We start from the raw sequence: 20,142 nt of genomic DNA, 5'->3' as shown, positions 1-20,142 counted from the left end.
TACCTCTCGATAGTTAAGCTATCTATCAACCCTCTGAGCTTCCTTTCTCGACAGCTGTTATTGCATTTTCGATCCATCAAAGTTTTTGAAAGTTTGCCTCGATAGCTGCTCGACAGCTTCTCGATCTGTCGAGATCCTCTTGCATGCATTGTTTTTCACATGTTTTGCGTCTTTTTTTTTTTATCTTGTCATCCATAGCATCTTATTTCATTACATTCATGCATTTATATGGATTCCTTGTGCCCCCTTGATCATCCTTGATCATATTTATGTTTCTCGGATAAAGCTTTCTAGCTTCTTATACCCTTTGTCAGTAATGATAAAAAGGGGAGGAAATTGTGGAGAATATGTAGTTTCTTTTTAAAATTCTATATGTTAGAGGGAGAAATACATGCCCTTGTAAGGAGGAGTTGTGTTTCATCTTGTTAGGGGGAGTGTTTACCTCCTTGTTGTCGTAGGAGCTTCTTTTAGCTTCTTATACACCAATCTTGTGACCATTGTTACATACATTGTGCTTATTTTTTATACGTATATATGATGATGTATATCTTATTCACCTATCTTTTCATGTGTTGTTTTTTTTTTCTTTTTATACACATGCTTCTTATTTATTGTAGGCAATCTTCTATTTCTATTTCACACTAAGATACCTTGATGAGTTTTGTTTAAAGTGTTTCATAAATACAAATTGTCAAAATCTTTCATGCCATAGACTCTTCTTGTAAAGTTTTTCAAGAGTTTGTGTTAGGATAAATTTTATTGTACTCAACAAGTGAGTATGAGAGTGATTTATGACTTCTCTCATATTTTATTTGTTTGTTGTGATTTCATCACGGATTGCCAAAAGGGGAGATTGTTAAGACATATGTGGATCATGTTAAGAACATATGTTATTTAGAAGTGGCTAATCCTTTGACAAAATACACTTTACTTGTAATTGGGTAGATCTAAGATGTGTTTAGTATTTCAAGAAACATGTTGTTCAAACCAAGTATTAAAGCCATGAAGATTGGACTAAGAAACAAGTGAAGAAAAGTTATTCATTAAAGCTGGATAGATTCTCGACAGCTGTCGACAGATAATATCTATCGAGGATTAATGAATCTCGACAGATAGCTCGACAGATATATCTATCGAGGTCTCGACAGATAACTCGACAGCTGTATTTATCGAGAATTACGAAATTCATATTTTCAGATCTGATTTTCGGCCTATGCTGACATGTATGTATAGGATTTCTTTTCTCATAACCCTAGACATATATAAGGTTTATTTTAAAAGCCGTCACATGAGAGAATACAGGGAGAACATATGCAAAAGGTGACAGAGTGCCTTATTCTCTTTGAAGGAAGCTACTGCGTCTTTGCGCTTTAGGGTTTTGTAACCAAGTGCTTCTTGATCTTCATTATTGATGAAATGAAGAATTTTACAACCAATATCTTCTTCAAGTTGGTGAGTTAGTCATGTACTGGAAGCCGTGCATCATTGGTTAGTTACGTACTGAGATTTGTGCAAAATGATGTCTTCATATATTGAAGAGTTCAGAGGTTCTAAAGCGGTAAAAGGTTTCTACTGTAAATTCATCTACGGGGATTATAGAGTCTAGGGACAAAAGTTTTGTACTAGATTTGAAACTTCTTTTTACTATAGTAAATTGCTTTTCGGGAGGGTTTCCCCCCAAGTTTTTTATTGTAAAACTAGTTTGTTTCATTGGTTTTTCTGAGTCATCATATCTTGTCTTATTTACTATTCCGCTATGCATGATATTGATGTTAGTTTATTTTAACAAGACTTATTCATAATAAATCTAATTAACAACTTGAGTTTAAAACTTGTTAATTCTAACAACCGGAGTCTAAATTTCCCAACACTAAAGATTTGAAAATCATTTCAAAAACTTGAGGAATACAGAAGTTTTATCAGCAGCTACAGTTGTTATCCCAACAATGATAAAGTTGTGGCCTTACCATTCTCGCAAATTCAAATATTCCTAATTAAACGAGAAAGAATAAACAAAAAAAGACCTGTGTTTGATATTAAAATTTTAAAAGATAGCTCTTGAACCAATCAATTACAAATTATAATCTTTTACACATTCTATACAAAGGCCCAATAGTTTAATTTTTGGCCAGCATATCTGAAATGAGCAACTAAACTACTAAAGTATCATAGACTTGAAAGATGCAATGCTGAAATGCTGGACCGTGAATGATTCACAATTGTCATGTCAAACAATCTTAAGTGCAACTAAACAAATCCGAACTAGCTATAAAAATTCAAAATTATACATATATTCTATAAAAGTCAGGATTAGACGTGTTTGGTGCACATAATTTTTTAATAAGAGAGACAAATTGCAAACAGAAAGACTGCAACTACTAAACTATTGCATGATTTTTCGTAAGGCCACATGCTAAAATAGAAATTATGCATCTCAAGTAGACAAATCATATCAATAAAACAAATGAAAACCAAATTCCGATAATGAAAACTAGACTGATCTCACAACCAAGGCAGAAGGCGATCTTGGGCCTATCAATTACTTCATCAGCAATCAGAAATAATCCCAGCCAAATGCATTAAAAAAAAAAAAACAAATCAACACATTATAATTAATCATTTTATAAAAAATAACTTTCAAGTCCAGTAACTTGTAATTTTCCTAATACTTGTACAAGCAGAAATGCATTGATAGAGTTGTATACAGTCCTATGGATGAGTCTCTTAATATAGAGAGAGACAAAAGTGAGAAAAGTACCAAAAGATGCAAATGAAACAATACTACTAAAAAGGGCTACATACCTTGGCATAAAATGCATAAGAAATTGAATGGAACGGCAAAGGAGAAAACAGTTTCAAGGTTCTTTTTAGGTGGAGGCATTTTCTTCAAAGTTGGATCAGAATTTCCTCATTTTCTGGTGGATAGAGATTACGTTCAGAGTCATTGTTTACAAATTCACGAATCATTGAAGATGAATCCAAATCAAACTCATCACTAAAGTTAATCCATATCTCATATCTGGCATCAGATCCATTGGAGGCCTCACTTATTTTTTCTCTAGAAGGAAATCTCCAGGCAGATCAACACTAAGCTCTAAGGGCCTCAGTGACCCTTTCAGGAAAAATCTCCAGGCAGCAAAATGCCTTCAAAAACTTGGCAGTTGGCCCAACTAGCCAAGTCATGCACCAATTAGATGTGTCATCAAAGACCAGAGGAGGTTGATATTCTCTTGCAACCAAATCATCAGTTCCAAGGTTAGTACGTGTATTGGGAAGTGGCAACACACTCAAATCATCATCATCATCATCATAATCCTCATCATGGCTAGCACTCGGAAGGTGCAAGTTAGGAATACCAGATTTTTGAGGGCCACAAATGCATTCTGCATAAACCCCCCACCTTTTTATGACAATATGATTAAGTAGCTCATAAAAAGATCTGGGTTTATTACCATAGATTTCGTATTGAACCTCAACATGATTATGTTCAGATGGATTTGAGTAATTTAAATGCTCCTGCATACGCTGATGAGACAGAGAATATAACCACAGATGATTAGGATGTTCTTTAAAACCAATATCCCCAAAGTGAAGTGTTTCACAACCATTGATGGAAGCGTCAACTCTAACAGAGCAAGAATATTCAATCTTTTGTGCCTCCTCCTCTGGTCCAAGAGCAATACAGATAGCAAAAAGATTTGGAAATCTGCGACCAACCCAGAATGATATGGAATTTCCAACACTATGATGGTTGAACCACTTTGGAATCACAGCTCTTGGTATTATAAAAACACAATCTTCGGTTTCAGAGCCCGCAATTTCAGATGCAAAGTCATTGGAGGACTGTGGATCCTCACTTGTTAAACCTTCACATGCTCTATTTGGTAAAATTTCCATAATTTCACAATCATCATCCTCAGCTTCAATTCCAGAGCCCTCATAATCAGAGAGAAGAACTTTATGTGATAATCTGGTTGAGGACTGTGGATCCATTAATAGGTCACTTCTTGAACCTTCATATACTCTATTTGGTAAAATCCCCATAGTTTCTATAATCTACAATTAGAAAATTCAATAAATTTCAGTTTAGCAAAATCTATGATGTATTTGAGGAAGGTAACAAAATTATGTCTTTAAAACTTGAGAGAGAGAGAGAGAGAGAGAGAGAGAGACCTGACTCAATGATGATTGTGGATCCAACGACATGCAATTTGTTGCATCTACAGAACGTATTGATTGTGGCAGTCCTAGAATTTCACGAAGTTGCTTGCAATTTAAAATTGAAAGTGTCTTTAATCTAGGAAATCTGCTGAAACTTTCGGGGATGGTAATAATATTGGTTCCACTGAGATATAGACTTTCCAAAGCAGGGAAGTAATCAGGCTTCATCAAAATATCTAATCTATTTAGATTTACATTAGGGTTGAGATGTAGAATTTTCATCTTCAGAAACCCATTTCCAGAAAAGCTATCAAAAGAATCGTACACCGTTCTCAATTTGGTAGTAGTAATCTCTAATTCCATAAGCTGTTGCAATTTGTAGATGCTATCTGGAAGATCCCTAAGGTTTTGGCAACCATATACGTCTAATCTCTCAAGCCCAGTGAGATACCCAATTGATGAAGGCAACTCTCTAATACTACTCCCAGTTAAATTTAATACCTTTAAATCTTTCATTTCAGGATGAATATTAGGGAACATCTCAAGCCTTGGGCACTCACGAAGATTAAATTGTTCAAGAGATTTCAACATCAAGTTCCTTGGAAGAATCTTAAGTTTTTTGCAACAATCGAGGCTCCATTTTTTAAGCTTTTCATGAAATCCAAAAGACTCATGAATCTCAACTAAATTTTTACAAGAAAAAAGTTCCAATGTCTCTAAGTTTGGAGTGCATATATCAGGTAATTTCGTAATAAATTCACAATGTTTGAGATTGACATCTTTCAAATTTTTGAATTGAAACCCCTGTAGAAAAAAATGAAAATTTAATTTCAACAAACATTTAACAAAATCATAATTAAGAAATATTAATAAATCATACCTGCTTGAAAAGCTTCTCCAATCTAATTTGACTATGTGACATCTCAAGAGCAACAAGTTGTTGAGGACAATATTTGGATGGCAAGGAATAACGATATTCAGGCCACTTAAGAAACCTTAACCCATTGGGAAGATAATTAAGTGCTTCACAAATATCTACATTTTCAACTATAAGAAATTTGAGATTTTCCATCCTTTTGAAAACTTCAGTGTGTAGTTGCACCTTTACCGGTTCAGGCGGATGGAATAGTATGCCTCGAATTTTGTCCGATCCCTAATTGGATAAAGCATTAAGTGAACTATAATACACAATAGAATTTACCAAAAGGAAAATGATTTTGAAATTTTAAGCAAAAATGATACTAATATACTTTTTTTTGGCATGATAATAATAAAATTATGTTTTATATAGTGTTAAAAAGAAATAAAATAATAAGAATCAAACAAAAAAATATATTATTTCTACTTGTACAAGAATAAAAAGAAAAAAGTTGAAGAAAAATAACTCTCTTTTTTTAATAAAGAAGAAAAAGAGCTTATACCTTATTTCCGGTTAGTACTTCATAAGAATCCTTATGACGCCATAACCTACTACGTTCTCCAAGAATTTGTGGTGATTCTCGCCGAACAACTTCTCTACCCATTTGTTGTATCAAGTCATGCATTGACAATAAACCATGTTCATCAATAGTTATAAGACACTTATCAACAAGTTTTGAAATACCATAATCTGGAAATAAATCACAAGCATCTAAAATTTTTGTAACATAACCCTTTCTCATTCCTTTGAAGAAACTTGCAATATCGAGGAAAATGTGTTTTTCGCTTTCTTCCAATCCATCATAACTTACTTTAAGTATTTCTTGAATGTCTTCATTGGGAATTTTGTTATATTTATCTAATGCACTTTTCCATTCAATTATAGTTCTTCCACACAAATCAGAACCTATTATTGCTAGAGCTAAGGGAAGTCCTTTGGCATAATGTATAACTTGGCTTGCAAGTTCAAAATAATCTTCCTCAGGTTTATTTCCATGGAAGGCATGTTGACTAAAGAGTTCAAGAGCTTCATCAACATCTAATTCCTCGACCTTGTAAGTTGTACAAACTTTTCCAAGAGTAGTTAGCAAGTGTTTATCTCTTGTTGTTATAATGACTCTACTTCCCGAAGCAAACCAATCACATTTTTCAAGCAAATTTTCTATATGTTTTGATTTATCCACATCATCAAGAATTAAAAGAACCCTTTTATTGCGAAGCCTTTTCATTATCAAATTTATTCCTTGGGGTACACTATCTACCTTCAAATGCCTAACCCGCAAGATTGTGGAAAGAAGTTTCTCTTGTAGTTGGATTATACCATTCTTTGTTCTTGACTTTTCTTTGACATCCTCTAGAAAGCAGCTTCCTTCAAAATGATCAACAATTCTATTATAAACAGCTTTTGCAATTGTAGTCTTTCCTATTCCCCCAAGTCCATGAATTCCTACCATTCGAACATCATTTGACTCAACATCTAAAAGCAATTCTATGGCCTTTGCACGAGAATTTACTCCAATTGGGTATTTAGCAACAAATAATCGCGTGCGATTTAATTCGACTCTCGATATCCTTTCAATAATTTCCTGGATAAATTTCGATTCAGGGCAGCTGCCAATCACAAAGAAGAAGAGACTTTAAATATGTTGGATAAGTTGGAAATATAAATCTAGTTTTGTGCATTACAACTTACACTTGTCAGATTATTAATTAAATTAAATGACATATAATTCAAGAAATGGAGAAGTATCATTAATTTTCGTACATTCTTTTCTTTCTTTGTCAGGTAATCAGTTTAGGCTTTTAGCAAGTAATTGAGCGAAAAACTTTGTTTAGGTGAGGAAAGAAACTTTAGTGGAAACCCACTTCCGTTACTTGAGCAAAATGATTAAGAAATTATGGAAAACCTCTCTAAAAAATTACGTTGGAGAAACTCTTTTAACTGTTAAGACATAATATTCTATTTCAAACACTAATCTTTGTAGCCTAACCACCTTAAGAAATTACTACGAAAGTTGAAAATTCATAATCTGAGAAGTTCATTAAAATTATAAAACACACGAGATACATACCTATTCTCATAATGCCATCCAGACAAACTACCGACTTCACTTAGAGCCTCCTTCCACCTCTGCACCTTGCCAATCTCATCCTTGAATTTTTCTTCATGTTTAGCCAATGCTACTCCAAATTTCCTCTCTTGTTTACGTATTTCTGATGGATCCACTTTGTAAAACACCGGTAAAACCAATTGCCCATTTATCCTACACTCAAGAATCTTAACTAGTTCATCCAAGCACCAAGTAGAAGATGCATAGTCTTCAGACAATACGACAATTGAAATCATTGACAATTCAATGGTTCTGAGAAGTTCAGTTGAAATTTTTTCTCCTCTCTGAAGGTTATCATCGATGAAGGTGTTAAAGCCATTGTCACACAGTGCTTTATATAAATGGCTTATAAAACCATAGCGGGTATCTTCACCTCTAAAGTTCAAGAAGACATCATAGTTCCATCGGGAAGTGGAAGAAGAAGAAGAGGCTCTTTCGAAGGTTAGCAAAGCCATTATGATCAAAAGAGCTGAATAGATCTGAATGAAATAAAAGAGAGATAGGTTACAGTACTGTGAAGCAAAGAGGAATTGCAAGAGATGATAGAAGAGATAGTGAACGCATGAAAGTGAAGCAGAAGAAGTTTAAAGTAGGTGGTGGTAATAAGTCAGTGGAACTATGGAAGTAAAAGTCTTCATCCACTAATTTGAATAATGCAATCCTTCAATCAAACGCTCCCACGCGTTTTCAGTTTTTCCAAGAAGGTGATCTGGAATGCACTACCTTTTCTTGCATTTCCGAAATGCACAGGGTAGGAATCCAAAGTCTGTCTTCCATCAGTGTTCACTTTTTCTTTCTAAATAAAGTAAGAGTTATTGAGTTGGCAAGAAAATAAATTATAAAATGATATTAATAATAATAAGAGGAATGCTATAGAATATATTTAGAGTATTAATTAATAATTTATTTAAATAAAATTTTTACGAAATAATTAATTAATATTTTGATAATTTTTTTATTTTTCATAAAAATTATGTTGAAATCCTCCTAAAATAAATGGTTAATTAATGCTTTAAAGCCATCGTTAGCGTGACTCATTAATAAAAACAAAAAAGAACCCAATTTCTTTTGGTAATTTTACTCGGAAAAGGATCGTGTTCACTTTTAGAACTTTATAAGCTAGGCAGCCTAGGCCTATAAAGACGAGTAATTTCTTTTGACTTTCCCAACAAAATGTTAAGGACTACCGTCCTCTTCCAAGGAAGAAGCAAAATTTATGCACAATTGGACCTTTGTAAAAGATTTGTAAAAGACTTAAGAGAAAAGGTTGGTTTTTTTTTTTTTTTTTTTTTTTTTTTCAATTAAAAGAAGAAAAACCCAATTAGCAAGCCACTGTCATCATATTCGGTATCTGTTTGGCATAATTAATTTGACTAATTTATTTTACTATTCAGTTTATTTTTACTATTATTTATAGGTCCTATTATACTTTTTGGTACTATTTATAGGTTTCACTGTATTATTTCAACTAACTTTTACTTCTATCTATAATACTCTTACCAAAAAGTTTTTAGTTTCATGCTATGTTTGGAAGTTTTGAGAGAGAGGAAAGTAGAGAGGGGTAAAAGAAAGGAGAGTAGAGAAGAGTAGAGGAAAATGGTTATCATCCACCTTACTTGGATGTTTTTAAAATTAAGTAAAGGGGAGGGGAATAATTAGTCTTTTCATTTGTAATTTTATTAATATGGTAAGGATAAATTTGATATTTCATTTGGTCAAGCATTTTTATGCTTCACTCTCTCTCCAAATCTTTACAATTTGGAGAAATTAAAAATGAGAGGTTAGAAGTAGTTCAAACCCCTCCAAATCTCTCCCCCTCATTCCTTAAAAAACATCCAAATAAGATAATTAAATTACTTTCTCTCCTTCTACTCTACTCCCCCTCCTTCCCCCAACATCCAAACATAGCATAAATACAGTCACTAAGTTTGGGTAATGCTAATTGCTAAGCACATCCAGGACATTTTTAAAAATAAACTATTTGGAAGTAACATGTCTACCATCAATAACAAATTATGGCCTGTTTGGATGTTTAAAAAAGAATGAGGAGGAGAGTAGAAAGAAGGAGAGTAATTCAATTATCTTGTTTAAATATTTTTTAAGGAAGGAAAGGAAGGGGTTTGGAGGGATTTCAACTACCTCTAACCCCTCATTTTTAATTCCCCAAAAATTGAAGAGATTTGGAAGGAGAGTAGAGTAGATAAATTATTAACCAAATAAATTCCCCAATTTACCCTTTCTAAATTAACAAAATTACAAACTGATTATATAAATAATCTTTGTTTGTTTTCTGAGAAAATAAATAATTTAATGCTAAACTTTTAGAAATTCAAAACCGGAAAAGCCACGAAAAACAAACACTTTTCTCTTTCAAAAATTGTAACTAAGCCTAGCAAAACTATAAGTTTTATTTTCTTACAAACAAAATACACAATACTCAAATTTCAATTCCTTTCACTTTTCCTCCATTTTCAGAGCACCCAAACAGAAATTAAAGCCACAAAATTTTTCTCAGAATCTAATAGCTGTAACCCAAAAAAAGCACAAGATTGAGAACACGACACCACAATTCGAACTCAAAAACCAGTGATTAAATCAACAAAGCGAAGTGAAAACTACAATACTAGCTACCAAGCTGGTCTCTGGATCTGGACCTGGGTTTCGTCGGAATCGACGTCGATGAGAGCGAGGCTATGTGGAGTGAGGCTGGGATTGGTGGGGAGTTGAATCGGTGGTCTTTGGGATGTGTAGGTTTGGGTTTTGGGGTTGAAGGTGGCTGCTGCCATGGGTGTTTGGGAAGTGAGAAACTGTGGGAATTGTTTGTTTCTCAAGAAAGTTGAGGAAATTGGAGGAGGTTTTTGATTTTTTATTATAATTTTTTTTGAGGTAATAAAAATTATTTTATAATAGTTAATAGTAGTTTTATACTTTTATTAATGGTATTTGATGAAATGAGAATGTTAATTAAATAATTATTTAATCTAACAAATTAATCATAGACCAATGTTGCAAGTCCATTTTCAAATAAGAATAAATTTGTCTATTTAAATTATTTCCTCTCCTCTTCCTTCTAATTTTTAAAACATCCAAACAAGAGGAATGGGTAACTACTCCCTTCCTCCTTAGTAATTTTAAAAACATCCAGATAAGATGGAGGATAATCATTCTCCTCTACTCTACTCTCCTCCCTCTCTAAATTTCCAAACAGGCCATTAAAGTGAGCTGTTAAAGAATCAAGTATACAAAGTACTAATACACAAGCGCCACATGGATCTTATTCCAGCCCTGATAAGGTTTTTGATCAACTAAAAGCATAAAGAGAAACCTAAAACCCAGGAATTACAAGCTAAAAAAATGATATTTAATTCATAGCCAGTCGAAGAAATCCACATAAGAGTCTAGAAAACGATTAAAAGCACCAGAATTTCACCTCCCCCGATCAATTTCAAGCCAAAATATTTATGGGTATTGATAAAAGTCATAAAACTCACTCACTTGCCCCTCCGTTTTACTTGCCCCTCCATTATATTCCTTCACAATTGGAGCTTCCCACAAAATCCCTCTTCCAATAGAAATTTTTTTTTTTGATACAAGATAGAATTCTACTCTAGCCTAATCTAAGTGTATATGTGTGTGAAACTCCCTCCTGGAGATTTGAACCCTGGCCCTTGCCCCCCACACCCCACAAGCACTTATACCTATGGAGTGACCATCGCACCAAGGGTGTGCGATGGTTCCAATAGAAATTAAAATGGCCAAAAAAATTCACAACTTTAAAGTAAACTATGGGTGAGTTTGTAATCAGCTTTAAGTTTTAGCTTTTAGCTTTTAGCTTTTATATACAGTATTTTAAAACCTCACATTTTTTCGTCTTTTCTTAATTTTAAAATTTTTTTCAAAGTACAAATATACTTTAACACATTTTCAGCAAAAATCTAGATAAACTATTCTCAAACGGACCCATAAAGGTACCAAAGAGAAAGATGATTGTATAGGAGAGAACTAGTTTAAAATAGAAAAACAAGAACTTAAAGACCAAAGGATGTTATATATAGTTGACTTTTTTTGCGATGATTTCTTGACTTGCTTTCTTGTTTCTCTTGTTTCCTATTACTTTGTATTTTGTGTGTATTTTTTAAGAATAATTTTTTTTGGAAAATGCTAGAAATGTTAACGATTATTATTAATACTACTTTATCTATTTTACCAACTCATTTTACAATATATCTAACATTTCATTTCTTATTTTTACATACAATCCAATAAAATAAGATAAAACTATTACAGTGAGTCAAAAATAAGGAGAGACTGAGGAAAGTGAGAAGGAAAAAAGAAAAAAAAAACTTTTACTCGATATTTAAAATTTTTTTTTTTTAAATTGAACACTGCACAACACTATAGGCATAGCTAATAATAGTAGCACACTGCCCATGGTATATTAGCACACAAAGCCCTCATGACCCACTGCCTCCACACACTAAAACTACAACTTCCCTAAATCACTGATCCATGCATTGTAGCATGAATAGTCTCTTTAACTTTATCAATTATTATAAATTATTATACCAATTAATAAAATCTTATTGAAGGTCTACTAGGATTAAGTGAATTAGTCATATTATCAATTGAGAAAGAAATGTTTGAGGAGATTAAATACAAAAACTTAATTAGTAATTTTGCATCTCAAAAGGTAAGGAAAAAATATTTAAAAAAAAAAAAAAAAAGAGAATTCAATAAATATTATTTAATTAATATTTAAATATAAAAAAGCCCATTTAAAATTTTCGCTTTAGGCCTCCAAAGTTATTGAGCCAGCCCCAGTTTCTATTTTCATTATGACCTTGGATGTTTTTTTTTAGCTATTGAGTTATTTCTTTATAGTTTTGGATTTTATTTGACTTATTAATTATTGAGGATAGCTACTTCTATTGGAGGTTTTGCACACTTGTAAGATGGAGACTTTATAGTGCGTTGCCGTTGTTGCGTGCCAAGCTCATATTTTTGAGTTCACGAAGAGATAATGTCATTTCTGTGTGTGTACATATATATATATATATATATATTGATTTCTCTTACCTACCAAAAAAAAAAAAAATTAGTTGAACTCAATTTAGCATTTATTTATTTTTTGGTATTTTATATTTGAGAATTGGGTTTCGATTAAGGCCAACTGAATCATAGAAGTAAGTGATGCAATCGCCTAGGGCCCCCAAATAAAAGAAACACCCCACTTGTGTGTGTATATATTTTTTTAATTAAAAAAAATTTAAGACATTTTATTGATCAATAGAATACATTAAAAAGGCGCATTGTATCCTAAAATACAAAAGATTAAAAAAGGGAAAAAAAATCAAAATTCGGATAATAAAATTAAATCATTCTTGAAATCTACTAAATCAAAATTAAAACAAACAAAATCATTAATAATACAACGTAAGTATCTTGAAATATGCTAAAATAGAGATTATAAAATTCTAAAACAAAAGACAAATAATAAATCTCTCTCTCTCCTTTCTTTATCTTGATATTTTTTTATAGGATCCGATTAATGTGTACCCTTAGTACACACATTAAGCTTTCTATTTTTGAAAATTTTTTTTCGAAAATTGAAAAAACTATCATTACTTTTTCAATTCTCAATAAATTTTTTTCCAAAAATGAAAATTAATGTGTGCCCTTAAGGTACACATCAGTAAAATCCTTTTTTATTAGCCTTTTTTTCATTCTTTGCAATAGCTTCACAGTGGTGGACAGTATGTTGTGTGTGGGCATAGCAGCTTGAGGCTTGAGCTTCATCTGATTTGAGGTACCCCTCTCTCTCTCTCTCTAAATAAAGACATGAAAATGAGATGAGAGTACGGTTCGTGATAACTATGGGGCTTTTTTTTTTTTTTTTTTTTTTTTTTTTTTTTTTTTAATTTAATCTGTACACTACACAAAACTATAGGCATAGCTGATAGCAGTAGCACACTGCCCATAGCATATTAACACACACAGCTCACATGACCCACTGCCCCACACACTAGTCTAAAACTATAACTTCCTAAGACACCAATCCATCCACTGTAGCATAAACAGTCCCTTTAACTTTATCAATTATTATAAATTATTATACCAGTTAATAAAATCTTATTTAAGATTTATTAAGATTAAGTGAACTAATCATATTATCAATTAAAAAAGAAATATTTGAAAAAATTAAATACAAATTTTAATTAGTAATTTTACATCTCAAAGGACAAGAAAAAAAATTTTAAATAAAAAAAAAATTTAATAAATATTTAAATATAAATAAACCGACTTAAAATTTCCACTTTAAACCCCTAAAGTTGTTGAACTGACTCCGGTTTATATTTTCATTATGACCTTGGATGTTTTTTTTAGCTATTGAGTTATTTGTTTATAGTTTTAGATTTTATTTGACTTATTAATTATTGAGGATAGTTACTTCTTCTATTGGCGCTGCCATTGTTGCGTGCCAAGCTCATATTTTTGGGTTCAGGGCGAGACAATGTTATTTACTCCACCTTGAAGGAAACATTGTGTCTCATCCTGCTTCGTTCCACTTACAATCTATTTGTAATACAGATGAAACCTAGTGTGGGTCCAAGTGAATTCATCAAAGTGCAGAGGAGCTACAGGTTTACATCAAAGCAAGGGGGCCACTGAAGGATTTCAATGAGTTCCTCACAAAACTTTCAGGACTTACCTAGTCTTCACAGTATGCCATGAAGTTTGAGATGTTTAGCACAAAACCTTCTGTAGAATTAATCCAGAAGCAGGAAAATCTATTGGAGGCTGATTTTTCATTTTCCAATTATCCTTTCTACTTGCATAAGATGGACCTGAAACTGGAGCTTTTCCTGTAATTCTTGTCATGTATTCCATTTCCAATAGCAATAATGTGACTCGGAATTACCATGAAAATTTAGTTGGATCTTTAAAGATTTGGCTATCAGATGCGGACAAAGTATCCTAAAGAATTGAAAATCATTTCAAAAACTTGAGGAATAAAGAAGTTTTATCAGCAGCAATGGTTGTTATCCCAACAATGATGAAGTTGTGGCCTTACCATGCTCATAAATTCAAATATTTCTAATTAAAAGAGAAAGAATAAACAAAAAAAAGACCTGTGTTTTTATATAAAAATTTTAAAAGATAGCTCTTGAACCAACCAATTACAAATTATATTCTTCCACATATTCTAAACAAAGGCCCAGTAGTTTAACTTTTGGCCAGCATATCTGAAATGACCAACTAACCTACTAAAGTATAATAGACTTGAACAATGCAATGCTAAAATGCTGAACTGTGAATGATTCACAATTGTCCTGTCAAACAATCTTGAGTGCAACAAAACAAATCCAAACTGGCTTTGAAAAGTCAATATGTTACATATTTGTATAAATGTCAGGATTCTATGTGTTTGGTGCACATAATTTTTAATAAGAGAGACAAATTGCAAAAAGAAAGACTGCAACTACTAAAATATTGCATGATTATTCCTAACTACAGTGAGGCCACATGCTAAGCTTAGTAGAAATTACGCATTTCAATTAGACAAATCATATCAATAAAACATATGAAAACCAAATTCCAATAATGAAAACTAGACTGACCTCACAACCAAGACAGAAGGCAATCTTGGGCCTGTCAGTTACTTCATCAGCATTCAGCAATAATCCCAGCCAAATGCATTAAAAAAATAAATCAACATAATATAATTAATTATTTTATAAAAAATAAATTTTTGAGTCCAGTAACTTGTAGTTTTCATAATACTTATACAAGCAGAAATGCATTGATAGAGTTGTATACAGTCCTGTGGATGAGTCTCTTAATATAGAGAGAAGAAAGTGACAAAAGTACCAAAAGATGCAAATGAAACAATACTACTAAAAAGGACTACATACCTTGGCATAAAATGCATAAAAAATTGAATGGAACGACAAAGGAGAAAACAGTTTCAAGGTTCATTTTAGGTGGAGGCATTTTCTTTAAAGTTGGATCAAAATTTCCTCATTTTCTGGTGGATAGAGATTACAAAGTCATGGATCATTGAAGAAGAACCCAAATCAAACTCATCACAAATGTTAATCCATATCTCATATCTGGCATCAGATCCATTTGAGGCCTCACTTATTTTTTCTCTAGAAGGAAATCCCCACGCAGGTCAACACTAAACTCTAAGGGCCTCAGTGACCCTTTGAGGAAAAATCTCCAGGAAGCAAAATGCCTTCAAAAACTTGGCAGTTGGCCCAACTAGCCAAGTCATGCACCAATTAGATGTGTCATCAAAGACCAGAGGAGGCTGATATTCTCTTGCAACCAAATCATCAGTTCCAAGGTTAGTACATGTATTGGGAAGTGGCAACACACACAAATCATCATCATCATCATAATCCTCATCATGGCTAGCACTCAGAAGGCGCAAGCTAGGAATACCAGATTTTTGAGGGCCACAAATGCATTCTGCATAAACCCCCCACCTTTTTATGACAATATGATTTAGTGGCTCATAAAAAGGTCTGGATTTATTACCATAGATTTCATATTTAACCTCAACATGATTATGTTCAGATGGATTTGAGTAATTTAAATGCTCCTGCAAATGCTGATGAGACGGAGAATATAACCACAGGTGATTAGGATTTTCTTTAAAATCAATAACCCCAAAGTGAAGTGTTTCACAACCATTGATGGAAGCGTCAACTCTAACAAAGCAAGAATATTCACTCCTTTGTGCCTCCTCTGGTCCAAGAGCAATATAGATAGCAAAAAGATTTGGAAATCTGCGACCAACCCAGAATGATATGGAATTTCCAACACTACAATGGTTGAACCACTTTGGAATCTCAGCTCTTGGTATTGTAATTTCAGATGTGATGTCATTGGAGAACTGTGAATCCTTGCTTCTTAAACCTTCACATGCTCTATTTGTAAAATTTCCAAAATTTCACAATCATCATCCTCAGCTTCAATTCCAGAGCCTTCATCATCAGATAGAAGAACTTGTTGTGATAATCTGGTTGAGGACTGTGGACCCATTAATAGGTCGCTTCTTGCAACTTCATATACTCTATTTGGTAAAATCCCCATAGTTTCTAGAATCTGCTTACAAGTAGAAAATTCAATAAGTTTCAGTTTAGCAAAATCTATGATGTATTTTAAGGAAGGTAACAAAATTGTTTCTTTAAAAATTGAGAGAGAGAGAGAGAGACCTGACTCAATGATGATTGTGGATCCAATGACATGCAATTTGTTGCAATTACAGAACATATTGATTGTGGGAATCCTAGAATTTCATGAAGTTGCTTGCAATTTGAAATTGAAAGTGTCTTTAATCTAGGAAATCTGCTGAAGCTTTTGGGGATGGTAATAATATTGGTTCCACTGAGAAATAGACTTTCCATAGCGGGGAAGTAATCAGGCTTCATCAAAATATCTAATGCATTTAGATTTGCATGAGGGCTGAGATGTAGAATTTTCATCTTCAGAAACCAGTTTCCATAAAAGCTATCAAAAGGATTGTACGCCATTCTCAATTTGGTAGTAGTAATCTCTAATTCCTGAGGTTTTGGCAACCATATACGTCTAATCTCTCAAGCCCACTGAGATACCTAATTGATGAAGGCAACTCTCTATTACTACTCTCACTAAAATTTAATATCTTTAAATCTTTCTTTCATTTCAAGATGAATATTAAATTGTTCAAGAGATTTAAACATCAAGTTCCTTGGAAGAATTTGAAGTTTTTTGCAACAATTGAGGCCTCATTTTTTAAGCTTTTCATGAAATCCAAAAGACTCATGAATCTCAACTAAATTTTTACAAGAAAAAAGTTCCAATGTCTCTAAGTTTGGAGTGCATATATCAGGTAATTTCGTAATAAATTCACAACATTTGAGATTGACATCTTTCAAATCTTTGAATTGAAACCCTGTAGAAAAAAAGAAAAAAAAATCAAAATTTAATTTCGACAAACATTTAGCAAAATCAAAATTCAGAAATATTAATAAATGTCCTATAAAAAAAACAAGAAATATTAATAAATCAAAACTGCTTGAAAAACTTGTCCAATCTAATTTGACTATGTGGCATCTCAAGAGCAACAAGTTGTCGAGGACAATATTTGGATGTCAAGGGAAAAGGATATTTAGGCCACTTAAGAAACCTTAACCTGTTGGAAAGATATTTAAGTGCTTCACAAATATCTACATTTTCAATTATAAGAAATTTGAGATTTTCCATCTTTTTGAAAACTTCAGTGTGTAGTTGCACCTTTACCGGTTAAAGCAGATGAAATAGTATGCCTCAAATATTGTCCGATGCCTAATTGGATAAAGCATTAAGTGAACTATAATGCACAATAGAATTTAGCAAAAGTATAATGATTTTGAAATTTCAAGCAAAAATGATACTAATATACTTTTTTTTGGGCATGATAATAATAGACTTATATTTTATACAGTGTTATAAAGAAATAAAAAAATAAAAATCAAACAAAAAATACATTACTTCTACCTGCATAAGAATAAAAGGAAAAATTTAAATAAAAATAACTCTCCTTTTTTTTAATAGAGAAGAAAAAGTTCTTATACCTTATTTCCAGTTAGTACTTCATAAGAATCCTTATAACACCAAAAACTGCTACGTTCTCCGAGAATTTGTGGTGATTCTCGCTGAACAACTTTCCTACCCATTTGTTGTATCAAGTCATGCATTGACAATTCATCATATTGATCAATAGTTATAAGACACTTATCAACAAGTTTTGGAATACCATAATCTGGATATAAATCACAAGCATCTAATATTTTTGTAACATAATCCTTGTTCATTCCTTTGAAGATACATGCAATATCGAGAAAAATATGTTATTCACTTTCTTCCAATCCATCATATCCTACTTTAAGTATTTCTTGAATGTCTTCATTGGGAATTTTGTTATACTTATCTAATGCACTTTTCCACTCAATTATAGTTCTTCCACACAAATCAGAACCTATTATTGCTAGAGCTAAGGGTAGGCCTTTGGCATAATGTATAACTTGGCTTGCAAGTTCAGAATAATCTTCCTCGGGTTTGTTTCCATGAAAGGCATATTGACTAAAGAGTTCAAGAGCTTCATCAATATCTAATTCCTCGACCTCGTAAGTTGCATAAACTTTTGCAAGAGTAGTTAGCAAGTGTTTATCTCTTGTTGTTATAATGACTCTACTTCCCAAAGCAAACCAATCACATTTTTCAAGCAAATTTTCTATATGTTTTGATTTATCCACATCATCAAGAATTAAAAGAACCCTTTTATTGCGAAGCCTTTTCATTATCAAATTTATTCCTTGGGGTACACTATCTACCTTCAAATGCCTAGCCCGCAAGATCGTAGAAAGAAGTTTCTCTTGTAGTTGGATTATACCATTCTTTGTTCTTGATGTTTCTCTGACATCCTCTAGAAAGCAACTTCCTTCAAAATGATCAACAATTCTATTATAAACAGCTTTTGCAATTGTAGTCTTACCTATTCCCCCAAGTCCATGAATCCCTACCATTCGAACATCATTTGACTCAACATCTAAAAGCAATTCTATGGCCTTTGCACGAGAATTTACTCCAATTGGGTATTTAGCAACAAATAATCGCGTGCGATTTAATTCGACTGTCCATATCCTTTCAATAATTTCCTGGATAAATTTAGATTCAGGGCAGCTGCCAATCACAAAGCATAAGAGACTTTAAATAAGTTGGATTAGTTGGAAACATGATAAATCTGGAAATACACTAAATTCAAGATGTCTAGTTTTGTGCATTACAAATTACACTTATCACATTATTAATTGAAGTAAACGACATACAATTCAAGAATTAGAGAAGTATCATTAATTTTTGTACATTCTTTTCTTTCTTTGTCAGGTAATCAGTTTAGGCTTTTAGCAAGTAATTGAGTGAAAAACTTTTTTTAGGTGAGGAAATAAACTTTAGTGGAAACCCACTTCCGTTACTTGACCAAAATGATTAAGAAATTATGGAAAACCTGGCTAAAAAATTACGTTGGAGAAACTTTTTAACTGTTAACACAAAATATTCTCTTTCAAACACTAACCTTTGTAGCCTAACCACCTTTAGAAGATACTATGAAAGTTGAAAATTCATAAGTTGACAAGTTCATTAAAATTATAAAACACGAGATACATACCTATTCTCATAATGCCATCCAGACAAACTACCGACTTCATTTAGAGCCTCCTTCCACCTCTGCACCTTGCCAATCTCATCCTTGAATTTTTCTTCATGTTTAGCCAGTGCTGCTCCAAATTTCCTCTCTTGTTTACGTATTTCTGATGGATCCACTTTGTAAAACACCGGTAAAACCAATTGGCCGTTTGTCCTATACTCCAGAATCTTAACTAGTTCATCTAAGCACCAAGTAGAAGATGCATAGTCTTCAGACAATACCACAATTGAAATCATTGACAATTCAATGGTTCTGAGAAGCTCAGTTGAAATTTCTTCTCCTCTCTGAACGTTATCATCAATGAAGGTGTTAAAGCCATTGTCACACAATGCTTTATATAAATGGCTTATAAAACCATAGCGGGTATCTTCAGCTCTAAAGTTCAAGAAGACATCATAGTTCCACTGAGAAGTGGAAGAAGAAGAGGAAGCTCTTTCGAAGGTCAGCAAAGCCATTATGATCAAAAGAGCTGACTGAGTAGATCTGAATGAAATAAAAGAGAGAGAGGTTACGGTACTGTGAGTCAAAGAGGAATTGCAAGAGATGATAGGAAAGACAATGAACGCGTGAAAGTGAAACAGAAGAAGTTTATTTATTTATTATTATTATTATTATTATCTTTTTTTTATGAGCAAACAGAAGAAGCTTAAAGTGGGTGGTGCTTAAAAATTTAAGCCCACTAATTTGAATAATGCAATCCTTCAATCAAACGCTCCC

At 32.7% G+C, this 20,142-nt stretch overlaps 1 protein-coding gene across 6 annotated transcripts in view; it reads right to left on the bottom strand.

Annotated features, from left to right (window-relative positions):
• Positions 1–19,998, bottom strand: part of LOC126693684 (TMV resistance protein N-like) — a 28,889-nt gene extending 8,891 nt beyond the window's left edge. For 2 of the 6 annotated variants that reach the window (XM_050389792.1, XM_050389794.1), the window contains exons 1-6: positions 19,387–19,998; positions 18,196–18,899; positions 5,583–5,986; positions 5,042–5,314; positions 4,174–4,965; positions 2,803–4,056 (exon numbers count right to left, since the gene is read on the bottom strand). In XM_050389792.1, the coding sequence (XP_050245749.1) occupies positions 3,088–4,056; positions 4,174–4,965; positions 5,042–5,314; positions 5,583–5,986; positions 18,196–18,899; positions 19,387–19,880 (3,636 nt within the window). In that variant the 5' untranslated portion in view covers positions 19,881–19,998 and the 3' untranslated portion in view covers positions 2,803–3,087. Of the gene's footprint in view, positions 1–2,477; positions 2,543–2,802; positions 4,057–4,173; positions 4,966–5,041; positions 5,315–5,582; positions 6,691–7,151; positions 7,817–18,195; positions 18,900–19,386 lie in introns of those variants that run through there. The other 4 variants (XM_050389795.1, XM_050389796.1, XM_050389797.1 and 1 more) reach the window with 4 other exon arrangements.
• Between the last annotated feature and the right edge of the window lie 144 nt (positions 19,999–20,142).

This window comes from Quercus robur, chromosome 7, assembly GCF_932294415.1.
Source record: "Quercus robur chromosome 7, dhQueRobu3.1, whole genome shotgun sequence".
NCBI lineage: Eukaryota > Viridiplantae > Streptophyta > Magnoliopsida > Fagales > Fagaceae > Quercus > Quercus robur.
This window is presented reverse-complemented; position numbering and strand designations above follow the sequence as displayed.